The sequence below is a fragment of the Vanessa cardui genome, chromosome 18 (assembly GCF_905220365.1).
Source record: "Vanessa cardui chromosome 18, ilVanCard2.1, whole genome shotgun sequence".
Classification (NCBI taxonomy): domain Eukaryota; kingdom Metazoa; phylum Arthropoda; class Insecta; order Lepidoptera; family Nymphalidae; genus Vanessa; species Vanessa cardui.
The window spans coordinates 7,393,239-7,417,654 of NC_061140.1; the positions used below are offsets into that span (position 1 = coordinate 7,393,239).

Sequence of the window (24,416 nt, forward strand, 5' to 3'; positions counted from 1 at the left end):
ATTTAAAAATATCTAGTATTTAAAATACATTTTATTTTTATTACATAGTATCGATATATTTCGCGCATCTCTTGACTTTTGATTATTAAAGACTTACAAACTTCTTAGGCCATCCCTAACTAGCTAGTGGCTAGCAGTGGTGACCTTAGTTGGTTTATAAATAAACATTTTACTTATTTCATTGATTTATTATGTGCATTATTTATCGCGATTGTAAGAAAAGATGAACGAAATACAGCAAACAAGATTTAATGTTATCCCTCAAAAATACAAATAGATTGAATCTTATCACTGTTGGCGTCTTGTTTTTTGTGATTAAGTTTACAAAATAAACCATGGCAGCGGTCGAGACAGTTAAAGTGTCGGTGGTGATTGATTCGACGCCTAATATAATTCCCTGTTCAAGTTCTTTTACTGCAGAAGAATTGTGTATAATTTTATGCAAGAAATATAACATTCCTCCACTGACGCGTACGTTATTTGCATTACGGATCAGAGGTACAGAGTATTTCCTCAAAGATAACAGCAAAGTTCTTTCGAGTTCACGAGATTATGAATTGAGAATACGGTTCAAGGTAAGGTTCCACAATATCCTACTAATCCTTACTTAAGTAAGTAATAAATTATAGATAACATTTATATGTAACTTTAATGCTGAATCTATTTATATAAATCGTAAGCTTTTAACAATTCATAAATATTTTTTTCTAACTTCAAAGTCTTTAATACTTAATATGTATTGTTGTTTAAAAAAATATATTAAAACCTTTGGAGTATTTGTAAATAATAGAAATGAAGAAGGCTTTGTCATTTAATTAAGTATTTGTTTTAATAGGTACCTCGCCTTGGTCTTTTAATAACTCTAGATGAAACAACATATGACTATTACTTCCAACAAGCTCGCAATGATGTTAATGAGAACAAAATACCAGAAATCAAGTATCCTGAACATAAGCAAGAATTGTTGGGCCTTGGTATTGCAGATATGTGAGTAAATCAATGGTTTCATTAAATGTGTACCAATTGCAAATATCCACACTTCTGCACCTTTCAAGAATAATTAAATATTTTTATGATTTTGTATTACTTTAATTAAGGTCTATTACATATTTTTATGATTTTTTTATTACTTTAATTAGGCTCTATTACCAATTTTTTTTTGGTCCGACCGCTATACATAGGCTACCAGATAGTAAGTGGTCAGCTACATTCAAAGACATTGGAACTCTAAGGAATATTAAAGAAAACTTTATTGAAAAAACAATGCTTACATAATAGATTAGAATATATGGCACAATATTAATCTTCTTAAACTTAGCTTAAAGGATTACAATGATTTCCATTGGTTTAGGTGCATTATGGTTTTAGCAATTTTAAAATGTTTGATTATCTTTAGACCCCACACTAAGATACTTGTATTGTGGGGCCTGAGAAGTTTTCTTATATCAATGCGGCTCCACCAATATTTGGGATTAAGGTGTGATATGCCTTGTGCTCATAGACACACTAGCACTCATCCTGTGAACTGTGACGCACATTATGATGTGTTGCTATTAGTGATAGAATATGTGATGATTATTGGTATTCAGAAAGTTTTGTGAAAAACCCTTAAACCAGGTAAAAATTAGGAAAAAGTCTCAAAAATAAACAACATATTTTTGTTTCCATATTTATTGTGACATTTATTATTCTTTTTAGTTAGTTAGGTATATCAAACACATGCATTATTCAAAGCATATATTATCAATGATAATGTCAAAAGTTCAGCAACATTTAGATAATAATATCAAGTATTCATTCATATTGAACTTAATAGAAATAAATTATACTACGAGCATATTTTATCAATAAAAGTAATAGTAATTTCTTGAATTTATATATTGCTTTAATCTTTTATTTATTTGTAATTATATTTTTTTTATTTCTTACAATTTATAAATACAATTACAATAATTAATTAATAAATAAAATTTATTTTTAAAGGGCACGTAATTATTTACAAGTGTAATTAATGTGTGTTCTTTATTTATATATTTTTTTTTTATATGTGAGTTGCATATACATAATGGTTTAAATTAATTGCTTTATACTGAAACAATTATTGTATAAATGTATTTTTTATACTAAATTCTATTTAATTAATTGATTTAGTTTTTTATAAATGTGATACTACAGATATTTTTTATCAATATACATATTATTTATCATCTTTGTTCAATTAGTTTGGAAACTCTTACAATTGTTATCTGATAAAGAATATTTTAATATGTAATATGCGTCCACTTCTTACATCATGATAAAAAATTAGGTAATTAATTGTAATGATATCACAATGTCTATAAACAAAGTAATTTTATTGTTTATCAACAAGTGGAATTCATTATATTATTCATTATGTTTCTGAAATACCATAATTGGAATATAATTAGTATTATGACTTGACTTACAAAATGACATACAAATTATAAATGTTCCTATTTGAATTGCAAATGCCGTTATTTGAAAGCGCTATAATTAGTCAAAAGTATAATGGGTGTATAATGTTATAGATATAAATAGTTGGGAAAGCATTTTGTTCCAATATAAATAGAGATGTTTAAATTTTCTGGTCTCAGGTTAAATTTTAATGTTGTCAGTTGAGATTATCTACTAGAATGAGTAGGATACAGTCAAACAGATTGTACAAATTGTGGTAGGTTATAATACACGCAAATAATTGTAATTATATTTATAATAAATAAATATAAAGAAATATCATCATTGACCTGAAAGAGTTGATCATTGTCTTAAAACTATGTAACAAGCTTAGAAGCTTTTCGTCCACCCATGGGACGTTTATAGTTACTTTACTTGTAAATACACCATACATGTCATTTACCAAACATTCTATTCAGAATTAAACAATATTGTTTAAGCAATTTCACTTTTACTTTTTCTATTGTATGAAAAAGATAAGGGCAATTAGTTACTTAAAAATTCTATGGTTGTGTAGTTTCATGTAACATTATGCTCTGCTAAATGCTCTGCTAAACAATAGTCCATAAAGAATCATTATCTACCTTTCAATGAAACAATGGTTCTCATAATCAGTGATAGCTGTCTCTACGACAGAAACAATGAATTATCTTTGATAATTAATTTATTATATTATAATTATTTGATTATTCTGTTGATAATTATGTCGTTCGATTTTGACCAGGGCGGCCGTTTTATGGGTGATTAATCCATATATAAGCCCGTATAAAGACTGAGATATTACCAGACTTGTGATCTGAAATGAAATCCAGAAGAAATGTATATGTTTCAGACGCATGACTTTGCGTGTTCCGAGGCTATAAATTGACGTGCTCTAAAATGTCAGAGGCCTGCTTTATGAATTTTCTACATTTTTATAAAAAATATAGTCATATAAACCATTCATAGGGAGTAGACGTAATATTATAACTACCTTTTTTCAATTCAAAGCACGTAATATGTTTCATATAAGGCAAAATATATATTTCTATAGATAATCTCATGAAAAACATATACATATAATTTCGCTTCACAATAATTTCTATCTAAGTAGTTATGTATTGCTTTGTTTCAGGACTCGGGCAATATTAGAAGAGAAATTGCCTCTCAATGATGTTGTTCGTAATTACAAGAAATATATCCCGAAGGTTATTGTACGAAGACATGGACCTTTCCCTAAAAAGTACGCCCATGATTATCTCCCACAGTTGTGCTCCGTGGGGCACAATGTAAAGTGAGTATTCTACACATTAATCATTAAAACTGTTATTAAAAATTAAGTCACGTATTTAAACTCGTATATCAATGATATTTCCGGTTTAATTTTTTTTATTTGTAGTGTATAATAATATTTTATCTGGGGTTATCTTGCTTACGCGATTCATAAAAATTAACTACTATTGTAATGTAAAACAGATGCTATTAAATACATAAATAATATCAAACTCTTTAACTCTAATTACAATATTATTTTATTACCTTATCCTATCAATTTGAGGATTCGGACGACTTTTACGACCAGCCTCCATAGGAATGATTTTCTTGGTAGTTAGGTTCTAAGCCGAGTTATTACTGTCAATTTGAAATATGTTAAATGTTAGTCGGAATCCAAGATAGCATCAAATATAAGGGATAAGATCTATTTCGTTTCGTCGGATATTCAATGTTTAATTTATCGATATTTATAAAATTACCGAAAAAGGCTGATACGTTACTATTAGTAGTTATGATATAGGTATGTATTACCGAATTTATTTTTAGTGAAGTTATAGATTAAGTGTCAACGTTTAGCCAAACTTAAAACTTTGCTGACGGGCAACTAATATTGGTGGTGTCCATCATCGTTGTTATTCGGCAAGGCTAACTTTAGCATTAACCACTTCGTGGATCGTAGTTCTGCTGACAGCTCAGCTCTTTAGGTGTTGATTTTTGTTCATAGTGATGGACGGCAAATGTAAATATCGATAGCAAATGTGTGGTTCAAAGCGTTAATTTTACATTCAATTTAGGCAGATACCTGAACAATTTCAACAATTATGAAGTGATTTTTATAGATAAAAAAGGTTTGCTGGTAAATCTTGTTATTTAATTCAACAAAACAAGCATGCCTGCCAAATTTCAAATATGTAGGTCTTTTATTTTCGTACAAATATATAGTTACACTTGACAGTATTATTACAGTGACAGCACAGCGGCAGTTGCATTCAAATTTCCGTTCACAATTGAAGCCAAAAACACGTACTCTAGATAATCATTTTCATCTGATAAAATTATTACATATGGCTAGTTATTATTGTAGCTTCTATTAGACGTAAGTGTTTCGAAGCGCGGAATATTAGACAATTTTTGAAAAAAAAAATTAATAGAAACGCTTCAACCATGTTTACTATTAGACTCTAATTGAATAATGAGGCCCCTTTACACACATCCATAGGCAATGTCAGCTTGTCCCCTTGCGGTTACGTTATAAGTGATTATTGCTCACTAAAAGAGCGAGCATGGCCACTGTGGTCCATAACGATATGATGGATATCATATCTTAGGTATATTTGGTCTACCTGTAACGTTTTTGGCAATACAGCAGCTATGTTGAAGAATCGGATGCGTCGTTTGAAGTTTATTCGGAAGTCCCAATAAAGATTGACATAACGTTATTCATATCATGGTCAATCGAAACAGTGCGTTGAACTATTCCCCATCTCTTAGGGCACGATCAATTATCCGATACGACTCACGAGTCACCCATTGTACGTCAATTGCAGTTATCGTACGACACAAATTAGATGTAGCATCGGTAAATGCAATGGAATGAAAATAAAACCGATTACTGTCGATTTACACAACCAATAGAAATAGCTCTTTCTCGCGCCATTCGACGCTATTCGTCGCTATAGATTCACGCGTCAGAGAAAGCAAGTGCATGTAAATCGACGCGTCAAATTGACGAATATATTAATTAGGTCATATGATATTACTAGTTATTACGTTTGTTCAAAGAACATATTCGCATGAGAAATAAATATTGATAATTTGGGATAGCGTACTTAATTCGGATGTGATCGGTGTTACGAATTTTGCCGATGCGACATCTAAGTTGTGTCATACTATGTATACTATGATAGCATCTCAAGTGCCAAAACGACTACAAAACATCAAATCAATCGGTCGTATTGTATGCGAATTCTCAGAATACGAATAAAAACCAGAATTATTTTTCTATACCGGTTAGGAAAAAAATAGGTTCAAGAATAAGGAAATATTCTATTTTATATTTAAAACTGATCTGTTCGCAAACGTGACGCATTAAAAACTTTAAGAAAAAACTTGAAACGAAAAAATATATTTGAAGAGCTGTGATATACTTGTTACAAAAAGCGAACGAAATAGATTAAATAGAAATACATATATACATATATTGATAATAATAGATAGACTTGAATTAAATGAAATAATGCCATAAATTCCCATGACCTTGGATCATGTAGTCTGTATTTAAAAAAAATTGGCTTCGTTTTACTTCCATAACTCACATTTATTGGGCAAAGTAAAAGTATAATTTATTTGTTTTTATATTACAGTTACGTCAAAAATCTCTACCTTCAACAATTATATGGATTAGCACCTAACTATCTCGCCGAGGAGTACGATAACGTCCTTTGGCAGAATGGCAGTGATGTGGTACCTGTGAGAGTGGTCGTAGCACCGTTTCATCCCCACCAACCCGGCATACGTCTTTATAATACTTGCAAAAGAGATGTAAGTTATGAATCTAATGATACACACTGTATCTGATCTGATCCTGAATAAATATCACCCAAGTGACTATTGAGCAGAGATGGCCCAGAGGTTAGAACGCGTGCATCTTAACCGTTGATTGCGGGTTCAAACCCAGGCAAGCACCGCTGATTCATGTGCTTAATTTGTCTTTATAATTCATCTCGTGCTCAGCGGTGAAGGAAAACATCGTGAGGAAACCTGCATGTGACAAATTTCAAAGAAATTCTGCCACATGTGTATTCCACCAACCCGCATTGGAACAGCGTGGTGGAATATGTTCCGAACCTTCTCCTTAAAAAGGGAGAGGAGGCCTTTAGCCGAGCAGTGGGAATTTACAGGCCGTTGTTGTAAGTGACTATTTATGTGTTTCAGTGGTTTCATGTCTGCACGATAGAAGAGTTGATATATTTGACGAGAAACGGTGATCATTCTATAGAAGTTTCTAGAAGAGGAACGCCCTTGTTTTTCAAATTCAAATCCGAGGAACAGTTGTCTTCATTTATATCATTGTGCGATGGTTATTATCGGTAAGTGAAATTGCTATTATTTTTATCCTAATGATATTGATGATACATTGATACTTATTATTATTATCATTTTAACAGGTTGATGGTGAAATGGACGTTTAATCTTTCAAAAGACGACGAGACTCCCTCTTTGAAAGAATTGCAAAGGATAAAATGTCATGGTCCAGTCGGGTCAGTAACAAAACACGAACAAGTATAGTACAACACGACTTAGATGTAGCATTGGTAAATTTAATAAAACCGATTACTGCCGATTTATACAACCAATAGAAATAGCTCCCTATCGCGCCATTCGACGCTATTTGTCGCTATAGATTCAAGCGTCAATACAACCCGAGAAAACAAGTGCATGTAAATCGACGCGTCATACTGATGAATATATTAGGTCATATGATTTTAAAATTTATTACGTTCGTGTAAAGATAGTATTCACATAAGAAATAAATATTCATAATTTGGAATGACGTACTTTATTCCGATGTGATCGGTTTTACGAATTTTCCGGATGCTAAATCTAAGTTGTGTCGTACTATAACTATAACAAAGTTTACATGTATCTCTATATTAATATTTTTGTTCAATTTTCAGTGGTGCGTTTTCGTACCGGAAGTTAGAAGAGAAAAGAAGTAAAAAACACGGGTGCTATATTATAAGACAGTGTCAGGATGACTACAATGTATTTTATTTAGACGTTTGTACAAAGAATAGGTAAATACTTTTATATTTTTAAAGTAGTAAACGGAATTGTTAATGTTAGTACGTAATTGTAAAGCTTATTCCAATGGAAGTAGGCATATCGATACACAAACCATAAATGAATTTCATGCGATTTGCTAATGCTGTATTGTGCACTATTTAAGAGTGTATAATTAATATGTCTTTATTTATAATACAACACAATTACACTTAATTACTTACCATTACAAAGTATAAAACAAAGTCGCTTTCTCTGTCCCTATATCCCTATGTTTGCTTAAATCTTTAAAACTAAGTAACGGATTTTGATGTGGTTTTTTTAATAGATAGAGTGATTCGAGAGAAAGGTTTTGGTGTATAATACATAGACGATATAGTAAAGAAACACTTATAATTTTAGAAGTTTCTAATGTGATATCGTAGATAAACAAATTCTGTAGTACATATAGCTTTGCACCTGACAGAATCCGGGGCGGGTCGCTAGTATCCACATAAATACTATTTCCTAAAATCCGTTAACAGTTTCGTTTCGTTCAAAGCCTTTGACGACCTCCGTGGTCGAGTGGTGTGTTTTCATGGGTACGCCACTCCGAGGTCCTGGGTTTGATTCCAGGCCGAGTCGATGTAGATTACCATTAGTTTTCTATATCCGTCTTGGGTCTGGGTTTTTGTGGTACCGTACCGTTACTTCTGATTTTCCAAAACACAAGTGCTTTAGCTACTTACATTGGGATCAGAGTAATGTATGTGATGTTGTCTCATAAAAAAAAGCGCCATTTTTTTCGCAAATCCATAGTGAATACCATCGATTAATCAAGATTTCGACCAATGATAGAGCGACATTTTAATGTCAAATATTGTTTATTTGGCTCTTCCCCTGATATGGTTGGAATAGAGTATGTTATAATTTTGTCTGTAAATATGTTTTTTTGTGTATTGCAGTACCACAGAGACATATAGATTGGAGTACAAAGGACATTGTTACATATTTAACAAGGAGGAATACTTCAGCATTGAAAGATTAGTCAGCTGTCATCAGAATAATGAAGGGAGGATATATTTAAACGAGTGTATCCCTCCTTCGGAATATGGTATGTGATAATATTATACTATTCAGTACAATTTTTAGTATTATCAAGTTAGCCGTTGAGCTGAAATGGCCCAGTGGTTGGAACACGTGTATCTTAACCGATGATAGCGGGTTCAAACCCAGGCAATCACCACTATATATATGTGCATGTAAATATGTGCTTAATTATATAATTCATCTCGTGCTCGGCGATGAAGGAAAACATTGTGAGGAAACCTGCATGTGTCTAATTTCATCAAAATTCTGCCACATGTGTGCATTCCACCAATCTGCATTGGAACAGCGTGGTGGAATATGTTCCAATTTCTCTCAATAATGGAAGAGGAGGCCTTATCTCAGCAGTGGGAAATTTACAGGCTGTTACTTTACTTTTTTACCTGATACGGATTATTGGTTATATTTAGAGAATTAAATATTAATACTTATTTCAGACAAATCTCAGTTACTCCTCTGCGGGGAACCAGTGAAAAAAGGTGTCAGGATAGACCAAGCTGAGCTGCAAGATATATTAAAGGACAACAAAAGTCCCCGATGTCTGCCAAACAAAGACATACTTTTGTACACAGGTAAAGATAACTAATATAAATAAATGTATATAAACTATATATTAATAGTTTATATCAAAATAGCACAGTTATTAATTCATTTTGTAAATAGGCTCTGAAAAAGTGGGATCCGAAAATGTCACAGCTACATACAAAGCTTTATGGAGGCTCGATGAAACTAAAAAGCTTCTGGTTGCCTTCAAAACTCTTCAGAGGGACAGAGCTAATGATTATCTAAAGGTAAGTCTATCAATGTTCATTTAATGTTATAAAACTTATCTGACCGCTAATACTTTGTAAGGTATTGGAGTGAGCTCGTGTAATTTGAGATATAAGGTGCATAATTATTAATTCCAAGGATGCTATGGTGAAGGTATTTTTAATCAAAGTTTCAAACGAAAACATGTTCTTGAAGTTTGTCTATCAATTTTCATATTAAATGCCTTTTTCTAAACATACAAACTATCTATCAATGATATATCGTATATGTTTAACTTTTTATTTTTAGAAATGATTACTAGTGTCTCTAGTCAAGCAATACTAATAAGGTTTAAAATTTGTATATAGTATACTATGTATAAACCATTTAAAAGTTATATATAACATGTAACATATGTCATATATACATGTAGCAGTTTCCTATTAGAAGTTGTATTGATATGAATATACTTTGCAGGATTTTATCGAATTAGCGAGTAAGTGGGCTTGCGTGCAGTCAAGTTCGATAGTCCGACTGTACGGCGTTACACTCAGCTCACCGACAGCGATGGTGCTCGAATTCTTGCCATATGGACCGTTTGACGTCTACCTAAGGTAAATTTAACATATATATTTAATATATACTTTAATTTAACATACGAATGTTATGTTAATAGTATGTTGTACTAAAAATATTTATCATTTCTTAAGAATTAAAGGATTGTAGAAATTATTGATATATTTTGCAGTGAAATATTGTACATACACATTTGTCTTATATTCAGGATATAATTTAAAATTTAATTTCTTCTCTAATTGATAACTTTTAATTATTATATATATATATACAAGAGCTGAGATGGCCCAGTGGTTAGAACGCGTGCATCTTAACCGATGATTGCGGGTTCAAATCCAGGCAAGCACAACTATAAATATGTGATTAATTTGTATTTATAATTCATCTCGTGCTCGGCGGTGAAGGAAAACATCGTGAGGAAACCTGCATGTGTCTAATTTCATCGAAATTCTGCCACATGTGCATTCCACCAACCCGCATTGGAACAGCGTGGTGGAATATGTTCCAAACCCTCTCCTTAATGGAAGAGGAGGCCTTTAGCCCAGCAGTGGGAAATTTACAGGCTGTTACTTTATATATATATATATATATATATATATATATATATAAAATTAATTATTACATATAATATATATAATTTAAATTTAATTGATAACTTTTAATTAATTAATTAATATTTTAGAGAAAACGAGGAACGCGTGAAGCCGTTACACTTGAAGAAAGTAGCCGCTGGCCTGGCTCGTGCGCTGTGGGACTTGTCGGAGGCCGGCGTCGTGCACGGCGGCATCCGCTGCCGGCGTCTCCTACTGGCGTCGCACCAAGCCGACAGGATCATTGTCAAGCTGTCCGGCCCTAGCCTGAGACAGTACACGCCGCAAGAGTAAGTAGTACTTAGATGTAGCATCGGAAAATGCAATGGAATGAAAATAAAACCGAATACTGCCGATTTACATAACAGAAATAGCTCCCTATCGCGCCATTCGACGCTATTGGTCGCTATAGATTCACGCGTCAAAGAAAGCGAGTGTAAGTAAATCGACGCGTCAAATTGACGGATATATTAGGTCACGTGATATTACAAGTTATTACGTTTGTGCAAAGATCATATTCGCGTGAGAAATAAATATTGATAATTTGGGATAGTGTACTCAATTCGGATGTGATCGGTTTTACGAATTTTACCGATGCGACATCTAAGTAGTGTCGTTACTATACCTGTATCAGTAGTAGTACTACGTACTATCAGTATCCTGCTGGTTTATATTTAGATTTGTCAACACCATACATTGCAATAAAACTCATTATGCAATTATACAGATCTAATTTTGCTTTCTTATACTTACTCGCTTACTATCAGGTTTGCCAGCTTACATAAATAACTATCACTAAATAAATACTTATTTTTATCAGTTCAAATGAAATCAGTGACTGAGTGAATGATTTCTGTAACCCAGGTTTTGGCCTAGCTCAGTAGGAGCGGCACTAATTGTATTTTGAAACTGTCTCAAATTGCTTATTCGAAAATAAAGTAAATAAATATTTTGGTCGATTAATTAATACTTAATGTTGTTTCAAATTTTCGCGATTATTACACATTTAAATAAAACTAGTTATAACGGATTTGAATCGCGTATATTAATTATTTTTGACATCTCGACGTTTCGAGCACTTTACAGCGTTCTTGGTCACGGGTAGACTAAGGTGGCATTTGTCTATTTGAAGAACAAAGGAAATATTATTTACAACTACCGTTAAATCCGTCAAATCCGTTATAACTAGTTTTATTTAAATAATTAATACTTGTTATTTATAAAAGCATTTCAAGTTATTTTAATAGCGAATGGTATTTTAAACACTATAATATAACTTACAAATGATTGACTTCAAAATATATTTTTTAATTGAAGTTTCACAAAATATAGTGTGTTGGAGGATAGAAATAATGTTTCTTCAAAATAAAATTATTATTATTATATTAAAACTAAATTTTTTTTTGTTTACAGTGTTCATTGGATGCCAGTGGAATTTTTCTCGGATATGAATCTCGCAAAGCGTTCGGTCGTCGGTGACATTTGGGCGTTCGCGACCACGCTGTGGGAAGTGTTCTCCTACGGACAGTCGCCCGCCGACACCAACCCCGTGCTCACTGCAAGGGTGAGTCATACAACAGCTCACCTTGCAATATGTAAAATGTTACATGTTGCTATGTTTGTACATAAACAAACGAGGTTATATGTGGTTCTCTTTTCCGTTTTTCTGATTTATTTTCTCTGAATGGTTGTCAATATTTTAGTACGATTGTACAAAAATGTTTTTATCTTTAATGACTTGATGATTAAATAAATAAATAAATAAATAAATATGAGACAACATCACATACATTACTCTGATCCCAATGTATGTAGCTGGAGCACTTGTGTTATGGAAAATCAGAAGTAACGACGGGACCACAAACACCCAGACCAAAGACAACATAGAAAACTAATGGTAATCTACATCGACTCGGCCGGGAATCGAACCCGGGACCTCAGAGTGGCGTATCCATGAAAACCAGTAGAAGGTATATTCCGCGATGAATTAAAATCTGGAGGCCCTGGGCCACTAAAGTGCGGGGGGGGGGGGAGTTCGTGTTTTCAATTATAATGTAACTCATGAGAGAGGGGATAGTTCGTGTTTTCAACTATAATGTAACTCATGAGAGAGGGGATAGTTCGATTTTCAATTATAATGTAACTCATGAGAGGTCGGTCCGGCAGAGTTACGAGATGGGCGACCGGCTGCTGCGGCCGTCGCGCTGCCCGGGCGAGGTGTGGGCGCTCCTGCGTCAGTGCTGGCACAGCGACCCGCTACGCCCACAGGAGATCATGCGAGATATGAACCATATGCTACATCGCGGTAAGACCATATTATTAAGTATTGTTGCCACATAACTTTGCCAGAAATTGTTCCCTCACCGCGGTACGCCCGCTACGTATTGCCATATAGCTTTGCCGGAAATTGTTCCCTATATCTGTAAATTGCCGGAAATTGTCCAATTTAAAATAGGATACTAAGATTTTCAGGAGATCATGCGAGACATGAACCATATGCTACATCGCGGTAAGCCCGTTACGTATTGCCACATAACTTTGCCGGAAATTGTTCGCTATATCCGTAAATGGCCGGAAATTGCCCGATTTAAAATAGGATACTAAGATTTTCAGGAGATCATGCGAGACATGAACCACATGTTGCATCGCGGTAAGCCCGCTACGTATTGCCACATAACTTTGCCAGAAATTGTTCCCTATATCCGTAAATGGCCGGAAATTGTCCGATTTAAAATAGGATACAAAGATTTTTTTTTAAGTTTACAAATTATGAGTTGAGAAAATATTTTATTGAATAATGGATCACAATCTGAATAAATATTAAATTTCCGCTTACTCAATTTATATCAATTATTAATGCTGAAAGTGTAGAGTAATATTTTTATTTTAATATTTTCAATATTTGTATTTGTAATTATGGATTTTTATTTTGCAGAGTACGTACCGCTCCACGAGTATGAAGAACCAAAGATTTCCTTAGACCACATGGAGCATGCAGAGACAGTGTCGAGTAAGTGACGCCCTTATAGATAGTTAATGACAAGTAAATTAGAAATGGCTAGGGGTTGTCCATTAATCACGTGAGGCTTGAAAGGGGGGGAGGGGTTTGATAAAAATCACGAAAATAACACAAGGGGGTGGGGGGGTGTAGTAAGATATCTCGTGTATTTATTTCTTCGTCTAATACGCGATTTTGAAACAAATATGATCCTTAATTTCAGAATAAAATAAGATTATAGTTTATACCTGTATTTAAATTAAGATAATATTCAGAAAATTTTAAGATTCGTTGTAGGTACTAAAAATACACGTGATGTTGAGAAGAGGGAGGGGGGGTGGTCTTAAAACTCACTACGTATCACCAATGGGGGAGGGGGGGTTAAAAAATGCTAAAAAAAGATCACATGATTAATGGACAACCCCCTAGAGTAAGAAATAATTATTCTTCACCTTCAAGGCGACCGGTTTATTCCGAGCGAGTTAAGCGACGCCGGAAGCAACAAATCGTTGATCTCAGTGGACAGCAGCGCAGCCTCCATGAACGGTACCATGTCGGATCAGTACGACAATCCGGTGAGTTACACTTCTGGGCATAAATTTAAAATACGATTACATTACATAAATGTTATAACAATCATTACAAAATACCCTCGTCTTCGTGACAACGAAGAAATAAACTGTTGTAAAGTGAATAGTGGAATCATTATATTGTAATCCTTTAAATAAAACTAATTATAACGGATGAATCGCGTATATTAATTATTTTTAAACATCCCGGTATTATATCATCGGTAGACTCTACAGTCTACCCGTGACCACGAACACTGCAAAGTTCTCGAAACGTCGGGATGTTTAAAAATAATTAATATACGCGATTCATCCGTTATAATTAGTTTTATTTAAATGTGTAATAATCGCGAAAATTTAAGACAACATTATTGTAATCCTGCTACTCAAACATCCCGAGTTTCTATCCGATGTCGATCCACGTGATCTATTGACGATAGCTCTTAACGTATAGTAAGACACAAATTAGATGTAGCATCGGAAAATGAAATGGAATGAAAATAAAACCGATTGCTGCCGATTTACACAACCAATAGAAATAGCTCACTATCGCGCTATTCGACGCTATTCGTCGCTTTAGATTCACACGTAAGAGAAAGCAAGTGCATGTACATCGACGCGTCAAATTGACGAATATATTAGGTCATATGATATTACATGTTATTGCGTTCGTGCAAAGATCGTATTCGCGTGAGAAATAAATATTGATAATTTCGGATAGCGTACTCAATTCGGATATGATCGGTTTTACGAATTTTGCCGATGCGACATCTAAGTTGTGTCGTACTATAAATTGTCTGTGTCTGATGGTGACGTGGTGTGGCTTCGCAGTTCGCGGACAACAAGAGCTCGAATTCGTTGGAGAGCATGAACGCGCTGACGTACGCGCTGCGCAGCGAGGCGCGGCGGAGTGGCGCGGGGGGCGGGGCGGGGGGCGCGGGGGGCGGGGCTTGCGGGGGCGACGCGGGTGACGAGCTGGGCGCATGCGCCGCGCCGCGCCTCATGGAGTCCATAGTGTCGCAGGGCAAGACCTACCTCGTCACCGTCACCAAGAAGATCGGCAGCGTGAGTGACACGTTACATTGCTTTAACTCGACTCTGACTGTGACACGGCCCCTTTTTATTAGTTTAAAAATTTCATTTCTATTAGTAACTAAACTTGTTACCGTCTGGGTAGATACCACCCACTCATCAGATATTCTACCGCTAAACAACAGTACGCAGTATTGTTGTTTCGGTTTAAAGGGTGAGTGAGCCAGTGTAACAGGCACAACGTAACATCTTAGTTCCCAAGGTTGGTGGCGCATTGACGATGTAAGGTTAATATTTCTTACAGTGTCATTGTCTATGGGTGATGGTGACTACTTACCATCAGGTGGCCCATATGCTTGTCCGCCAACCTATTCCTGTCAATAATTTTTTTACCCCTTCTAACTTTTTGTCGGTAAATTTTGAGGAAGTTACTAGAAGTACTATGAAAATTTGACTGATGTAGATATCTACATATATATTCTGTTAAAATTGTTAAATGTATTGTGGAGGCTCCAGGGAGGTTGCCCCGGTTGTCTTCCCCTATTTCCAGTGATATATATTTATCACATACAAATTTCGTGTTGCAGGGTAATTATGGTCACGTGTTTAAGGGATGGATGGAGCGAGACAACCAGGAATCTCAACGAAAGGAGGTGGCCGTTAAAAAATTGACAAGACAGGCGTCCGAGAGGAATGGCAGTCTCTATGAGGACTTCAAAAATGAGCTCGAGATTATGAAAGTAAATATAAAATATGCTATATACTTTATATTCTAAATATAAAAAATAACAAGAATGGTTCAAACTATATGCATTTTAATGCATGCGTTGATTGCTCATACATACATAGTAAAAAATTGGATTGATTTTTTTCAAATAGGCTTACCCTTAGATTATTAATTATTAATTAATATATTATGATAACGAATTATAGGTAATATTTTTTATTTCTTTTTGTAGTCACTACAACACATAAACATAGTGGAAATCCTTGGCTACTCCTGGGACCATGGGTCTGATGTTCTCATTGTCATGGAGTATTTGGAGGAAGGGTCGCTCAACTATTACCTTAAGTTCCAAGGGGACAAACTACGTATATCGCATCTGCTTAAATATGCGAAGGATATAGCTACGGTAACTTTATATATTATTATAAATTACTAAGACGGAATATTCTTATACAGTCTGTATCAAATAACACATGACATCCTGAAAAATCTGTTCTTTTTAAAAAATTTTTTATTCCTTTTCATGTATAGAAGGCAAATAAATTATGTGACTAATTAAAAAAGTTTATATTTTGAGCATCTGTTTATGAGCTATTTCTATGTTGTAATATTAAATTAAAATTGTAAATTATGAGTATTATTAACAAGAAATAATAAGCGCTTCTGCGTTATATAAACAAAATATTTAATAATTAAAAATACTTGAATAGTTCCTATTTTAATTATGATTATGACCTGTTTTACTTTTTAGGGTATGGATCATGTGTCTGCTAAAAATGTAGTGCATCGAGACTTGGCCACGCGGAACATCCTCGTAGTGAATAAGTATCACGTTAAGATCTCAGATTTTGGACTGGCGAGGATAATTCCCAAAGAAGAGAACACATATCGGATCAAGACCGAGAGATTATTGCCGATTAATTGGTGTGTATTGAGTTACTGTTACTAAACCTATATGTATTAGTTTTTATCTACAAAACAATCGATAACACCTTATGATTGTATGTTTACACTTCTGCTATTCCAGGGCTGATTTGATATTTTGACTACCGACTTGGCTAGACCTATGGCGGGTACAGTCTCCTGTACTACCTGTAAATCACGGATTTTTTTTGTAAAGAACAATTGAATTAGGTTTTTTAAATGCTTGAACAGGTTTTTGAGTTTAAAACAAACTAAAACTAAAGTTTTAAAAATAAGTTCACTCGATTAGTTTCGCCGCCCTAGACCCTGATCTTCAGAAGATTGTTGTTTCCGGTCTTACTCTTTATTCTTATTAATGGACGATATAATCTTAGCTAGCTAGTTGTACATGTTGTTACAAAGGTTCTTTTTTATGAAGCTACTTGAATCTGTTCTAATATTTAAAATAAGTAAAATTTGTTTTTTTTTGTTGTTAATTTAGGAACTGAATAGATAGTCTTTATTATTATGACAGAGTATAAAATATATTTATACCCTAACAATTTGGAGGTATGAAGCGGAGCGGGACGGGCGGTCAGTAGTATATTTTGCGTCCGGTGACTACATGCACCATCACCCAGTGGTTAGAACACGTGCATCTTAACCGATGATTGCGGGTTCAAACCCAGGCAAGCACCGCTGTTTCATGTGCTTAATTTGTCTTTTTAATTCATCTCGTGCTCAGCGGTGAAGGAAAACATCGTGAGGAAACCTGCATGTGACAAATTCATAGAAATTCAGCTACACGTGTATTCCACCAAACCGCATTGGAACAGCGCGGTCGAATATGTTCCAAACCTCCTCAAAGGGAGATGAGGCCTTTGACACTTCTGCTGCCCAGCAGTGGGAACTTACAGGCTGTTGTTGTTGTTGTTGTTGTTGTTGTTGTTGTTGTTGATGCACATGATTAATGATTACAATCGCGCAGGTACGCGCCGGAGTCGGCCGTGGAGCCGTGGCACTTCTCGTCGAAGAGCGACGTGTGGTCGTTCGGCGTGACGGCGTGGGAGATCTTCACGCGCGCGCGCCACGAGGTGCCCAAGTTCGACGTCGAGCGCCCGCGCGAGCGCGCCTCCTGGTAACGCACTGACGCTTCTATATGCCCTAACTAACTAACTAGTGTTAAAGTTATTAGGTTATTCGCTGGGTGCGAAGTATAAGGGGGAACCACGAAACGATCGCAGCGCGCGTCATGGCTAAAAAAGGAACTTTCTGTGGCGGACGCTGTCACTTTTTATCAGCGAGATTTACGTTTTTAGAAAATAAACATGGTTTGGATCATAGCATCTTCATATTTAATTTCTTTCACACCTTGCACATATTGAGCTAAAACTAATTGTTTTCCTTTCAATGTTGCTTGTGGTTGGAAAATGATGTCGTGTGTGATTGGTCGGAATCCAGGTTTTATGATTAATTTGGCCATGTTTAACTGAAAATACATAAGAGAATGTATTATTGAGAGCACAGGCACTCATAAATAATCGTCTGCTATTTACATGAAATGCGTTATTCGATGAAATTTGCTTATTTCTTTCCTTACTTCTCCTGACGACAGCCATGAAAAATCCCTAATATACAAAGCTAAATCTATTGATTGTGCCATTTTAGACGAAAAATAAAAAAGACTTACCTTATATAGATTTAGAATATTTATTGGAATAAATGTAAATTACAATATTTATTTAAAATAGTTCGTTTGTAAATAACTCGTCGTAATGACAGCCGGGCATTTGACATTTCGGAGGCCACCGTATTTACAACCGCTAGTTGGCGCTGTCATCGCGCACCCAGCGAATTGCAATTATGTTCATTGATTAATTTAATTAAAAGTCATTATCACTCATTTGTTTTATTTTACAATTTAATATTAATAATAATCTTTGTTTTATGAAATACAATTGTCATTTGAAACAATGTCCCAATACGACATTGTGACGTCATATATGTCTATGTGTTTAATTCAATGTAGTTTTTATATTCTAAATAGGATTAACATAAAATAGTTTTTTTTTTATAAAATTAACATTATTATAGCCTTTTAACATTTTATTTCTCTCCGTGTGCTAATATTGATACTAATTTAAATTATTATTTTAACAGTTTTCAAATACCGGAGGGTTGCCCTTCAGAAATATTCAGGCATCTGATGAAGGATTGTTGGGCGCTCGACCCGAATATGCGACCGAAGTTCATCGACCTCGTGCACATGTGCAAGCGGTTCATGGACGAGTATAAGTGAGCTGATATCAATCTTAATTCATGGTAATAAGACAGGATTTCCCTCAAATCCACATTTATTAAAACGAGTGATGTCAATATCAATTATATTACTTATAAAGGGTGTTAAAATTTTAAAACTAAGTTATGACGATGTGTATTGGATTAAAGAAATCCTTTATCTTGAGAATAATGTTTTGCTGATCTATGTTCGTATATACAGAATGATTCCTACGATATTTAAAATTTCAATTAGACATATTGTTAAAAGTAACTTTAAAATTATTGACCAACAAATTATATACTGGAACATAGCGGTCAGCTTAACGAACGCCATATAGTATAAAGCGACCCTAAATGATGACGTCAAATAGACGTAAGTTATGTCACTTTACAAATTCGTTGCGCATACGCACACAACAAGAAAATGACATGTAATATATAATTAGTTATTTTGTATGTGTATTGTGGTTCCTTTGCGCATTTGCCTTAATTATTATTATTTTTTTGTAATAGCTATATGTAAATATATACAATAATAAGTGCAATCAAACGATTTGACAGGTTTTCTGTTATAAACAATACCTCCATGCAATTTATATTAGATCACAATAGGGTTTTATGATTAAGAATTATTTTATAAGTAGTTTTAGTGAAATGAAACTATGTGAATCTTATGGTAGCGACAGAAATGAACTTGCCCTTTAGGAAAGATTTTATTATGACTGTGTTTAGTCAATTCTAGATTATAGATATAATTTTAAAATGATATATATATATATTATAAATGATTTTTGCTAGGCAATCATTATTAAACTTGAGATTTTTATGATAATTTCTTTTTAAAGTACTTTTTTTTTCAAATAAATATCTTATAACCCGGCGTGTAAAAGTGTTTGTTAAGAATAAATTTATAAATTTTAGATAACATTTATATTTTCAAGTTTAATAATAATTTCTTGCATTGCTTCAAAACCAAAGATGATATTAAATTATCTTTTAATAATGTTAACTAAAGATACATTTTTATATTAAGATTAAACACATTGTGTATCGGTGTTGCCATATTGCATTTTTTAAATGTGTAAAGCGTTAAAGAACATTGAATATTAATATATATAAATATATATATTACATTTTATTACGATTAATAAGATGCTTTCAACACTAATATAGTGATGAAAATGTTGTCTGTGCTAATAGAATACATTTGAAAGTAACTGTGTCTGCCTGTCTTTGCTCTTTGACCGCCTCAACCAAATTTGATGAGATTTGGTATGAAGCAAGCTTGAACTTAAAGGAAGACCATAGGATAGGATTTTCATGCCTTAAAACTGATAAGCGAAACCGCGGTTGGCAATTGTTCTATACATTTTTAACAATTATGAGTTTGGCCTTTACATATACTTTTAAATTATGACAAAATGTTTGAATATGTTTTAAAACATTCTCTAAGTGCAGTGTGGCAACACTCAGATAACTTTTTTTTTTCGATGATAAATTTACAATATGCTGTTGTGACAGTTTTATTGAATGTTAAATATGTTTTATTATATTATAATGATAAGAAACATACTTTATTAATTTGTCATATTGTTGAAGCTATATTATGGTATATGTTTGTTTATATATTTTAGCATTAAACCGAATGAATGAATGATCATGTGAATGTATTTTGAAGATGAGACTGATGACAAGACGTAATACGGTGCTAAATGGAATGATTGGCCTTATTAAACCTTTTTTATTAGCTTCGCCGATATTGTTATGTATTTGAACATTCTAAACGTGGCTTAGATTATAAATTTTTGCGGCTAATCGCTTGTTTTAAAAGTTTGTAGTATATTTATCCAATGTCAATTTCGATTAAATTTAAAAATTATGGAAATTAAATTAATTAATATAAGTGATCAGAATTTATATATAAGACTTTAATCTTAATTTGAACGCGATCGGAATGTTGAAGATTTATTGAATTCCTTGAATTGATACAACGAAACTAGCCTCCATATTTTCGATTTAATGAAAATATTATCTATTCATAATTATGATAATAAATTTACGATGTAATGAAAATCGATGAATCAAAATTGAAATATATTTAATTCAAAGTAGGCTTTTATGAGTACTTTTGCCTCGCCATTTTACAGAACTATAAAAAAATAATCTACTGATTAATTAAAATACAAAGTGTGATAAAAACATTTTACAGCGTTTGGTTTACATATGAATCCTGGCCGTTATATTAAAAGAAACTATTTGTTATAGGCAACACTAGTATCTGTCATTTTCGTACATTTATCCTTTACTTTCCGTTTTTGTATAGCCATCCCCGTATAAGCCAATAGTAACCTTTAAAAACGTCTCGTATACGATGTACGAAGAGCAGGAGTAACTATAAAAAATCCTTAGATATACAAACGCCATTCGATCTGTTAAATTTTTTTACATATATTTTGCAATATATAAAGAATTCTCGATTAATATATTTTTATAATACAATACTATTCATCTTTTCTATTTTCCATAACAATATTAGAAACGTTATTTTTTTCATGAATACGTGATGGATACCATAGATAATGTTACGCTGACCACTTTTGTCAATTAAATTCAATGTAACTATATATCTTTACTCCTATTAAACCAAACGGCATAGACAAATGTAAACCATAATCAAAACCAATCGTTCGTAGAAATATATTAACTAGGCATAAAAAGACTAATGGTAGATAGTCCAATTCATAGTTTTGAACTGGTTATCACGTGGTTAGAAGGAAATTTATATAAATTGTACAATAACAATCAAATCCGATCCAAGTTTTTGTAATGGTTTTATATCCATTTTAATAATTATGTATGCGTTTATGAGATAGATTTTTTACATTACGTTATAACATGACGTTAAATTAATTTAAAGGCAAATAATATAAAAAACATTATCAATAACTTCACGAGCGTGAAAAAAAATAAAAACTACTCGAGAATTGAAATGCTAATGGATTGATTCTTAGGTTTTTTCCATCAATTACGAGAATTCAAGGCATGTTTCCCGCTGAAATCTCGAACTTTGGTACGTGTTTTGAATTTGTGAATGGTGACGAATACATTTTTTATATTTTAGACGACGTTTAAAAACGAATGCAACTCAGTTTAATTCAACAGCACAGATTATAAATTATGAAAGATTATAAATAAAATAAATAAATAAATATGAGACAACATCACATACATTTTGGATTGGATTCAAAATTTAATTCATTTTATTAATAGAATCAATCTTTGTAATCATTAAGTCTATCATAAAATACGTCCAAAGGATATTTACGTATTAAGGAAGTTTCGCTTTTTTAGGTTTTGCTTTCAATTTTACTTGACGATTGTAATTCATGAATTTTATTTTTCTGGATATGTTTTTTTCTTTGATATGATATTTTATTTTGATACAATTTTATTTCATTTTAATTGTGATTCTGGTTTGTAGTTGATATTTTCTGCTAGTGCGACTACAGAATGAAATTATATAACGAATGTAAGGAGATAAAAAAATGCAATGGCTTTACGTGACGTATTTTATGTGCGACCTCTTTGACCTCTCAATATGACAACGTGGTATACGTAATACGTAATTTCGTTTTACTTTGTTATATTATCGCTGTGATAACAGTACCGTTCAGATTGAGTAATATTTACGTAATAAATAATTATGTAGTACAATAGACCAGTTCAAAATAAATACATTGACAGTTACCAGAATTTAAAAAAAAAGAAAAGATTTGTAAACGATTTGTTCAAAAAGAGAACGTAAATAATTATGAATTTTAATTTTATTGTAGTTCATATGCATGTTCTTTTTAAATTTCAATTACGTATCGCTGTGTATATATTAGGTGTTAATTAGACTTAAGTAAAGTTTTATTATATAGAAAGAAGGTTTCTTTTAATGTAAAATATGATTCAGCTTTACGAGTTAAAAGGCCATAAAATACAAAACGTTGTCAAATAATTTAAATAGGTGTTTAAAAGTAAAGGTCTCATATTATCGTTTGAATTTGTTGTTATTTCTATAATTTAAATAATTTGTAATAGTGATATTGATTTTCTCAACATAAGTGTAATTTGTATGTCGATTAAATGTTGCATTTTATAATTATTATTAAAAATTTAATTGTATTTTACAGTAAATGAGGCTACTCAAGATCTATTTTATTTGCCATCAATTTTAAATATAAATTAATTTGAACACTGCTTGTATATTTTTTAAAACCTTATCCTTAAAAATATTACAACCTCACTAGCGCCGGGCGTCCAACCATAATAAAAGAACTTTGCTTTTCATCAACAATCTGTAAATTTCCCACTGCTGGGCTAAGAGCCTCCTCTCCCTTTGAGAAGAAGATTTGGAGCATATTTCACTTTTTTTTTTATTACGCTGGAAAAACGCTTTACGCGCTTCCCCCACGTGATGGAAAGTGGGGGGGTGTGTGGGACTCCCCGGAGCCCTGAACGCCGAGTGCGCCCAAGCACACCGGGTTTACCCACTAAAAAACCAGCGGTACCCTCTCCGTCTTTCGGCGGACGCCACGGGATCGCTTACGCATGCTACCGTGACGCCCTGACGGTCGGCCCGCTTATACGGGCCTTCAACAGCTAGGGGGGATTCCCAGGGTACTGGGACCCTCCCTGGTCCCCACGGCGCCTATTGAGGCGGAGGGAGAAGATGCGCGTAGCGCCTTTTCCTTCTCCCCGGTCGTCGTCTGCGGAGCGAGTCAGCGGCGGCATTTTTTTCCCGCTCCCGCTCCGCTGCTTCCTTCTGCGACATGACACTTTCGCAGAAGGAGCGCATCTGTGACCAGCACACCTCGCTACCGAGCATGGTGTTGATAACGCTCGGTAGCGAGAGGTCTCCGCCCATAGTCGCCGCAAGGATGTGCCTCTGGGGCCCCCACGCAGCACACTCGTACAGGGTGTGGTACGCCGTGTCCACTGGCGCACCACACTCGTGGCAGGAGGGTGACTCCTCCCGCCGCGCTATCCCGTGTAGGTACTTACCGAAGCATCCGTGTCCGGTAAGTACCTGCGTCATTCTATACGACAGTGTGCCGTGCTTCCTCTCGACCCAGCGACTCAAGTGGGGACGGATCGCCTCCACTGTCGCTAGGCCCGCCGTGGGAGTCCCCAGATCCTCCTGCCCGCGAGACGTGTAGCACCGCTTTTTAGCGGTGAGGGCGTCTATCCAGATCGGGGCACCGTACAGCGCCATCGACCTCACTACGCCGGAATAAAGACGCCGGCATAGCGACCCCGGCCCTCCCACATTCGGAAGGAGGCGACCAAGAGCGGCAGCGGCGTTGATGAGCCTTGGGCCGAGATGAACAAAATGCTGCCCGAAGCTC

At 34.2% G+C, this 24,416-nt stretch overlaps 1 protein-coding gene across 1 annotated transcript; it reads left to right on the forward strand.

Moving 5' to 3' along the window:
* The first annotated feature begins 119 nt into the window (after positions 1-119).
* Positions 120-21,222, forward strand: LOC124537296 (tyrosine-protein kinase hopscotch). The gene is made up of 22 exons (XM_047114091.1): positions 120-575; positions 836-987; positions 3,590-3,748; positions 6,093-6,270; positions 6,664-6,818; positions 6,897-6,989; positions 7,407-7,526; positions 8,457-8,605; positions 9,036-9,170; positions 9,262-9,389; positions 9,826-9,962; positions 10,607-10,804; positions 11,928-12,078; positions 12,681-12,819; positions 13,450-13,524; positions 13,972-14,087; positions 14,913-15,146; positions 15,701-15,853; positions 16,073-16,246; positions 16,592-16,764; positions 17,732-17,881; positions 18,904-21,222. Exons 1-22 carry the CDS (start codon positions 336-338, stop codon positions 19,040-19,042), a joined length of 3,348 nt encoding a protein of 1,115 aa, XP_046970047.1. The 5' UTR covers positions 120-335; the 3' UTR covers positions 19,043-21,222.
* Positions 21,223-24,416: the final 3,194 nt, after the last annotated feature.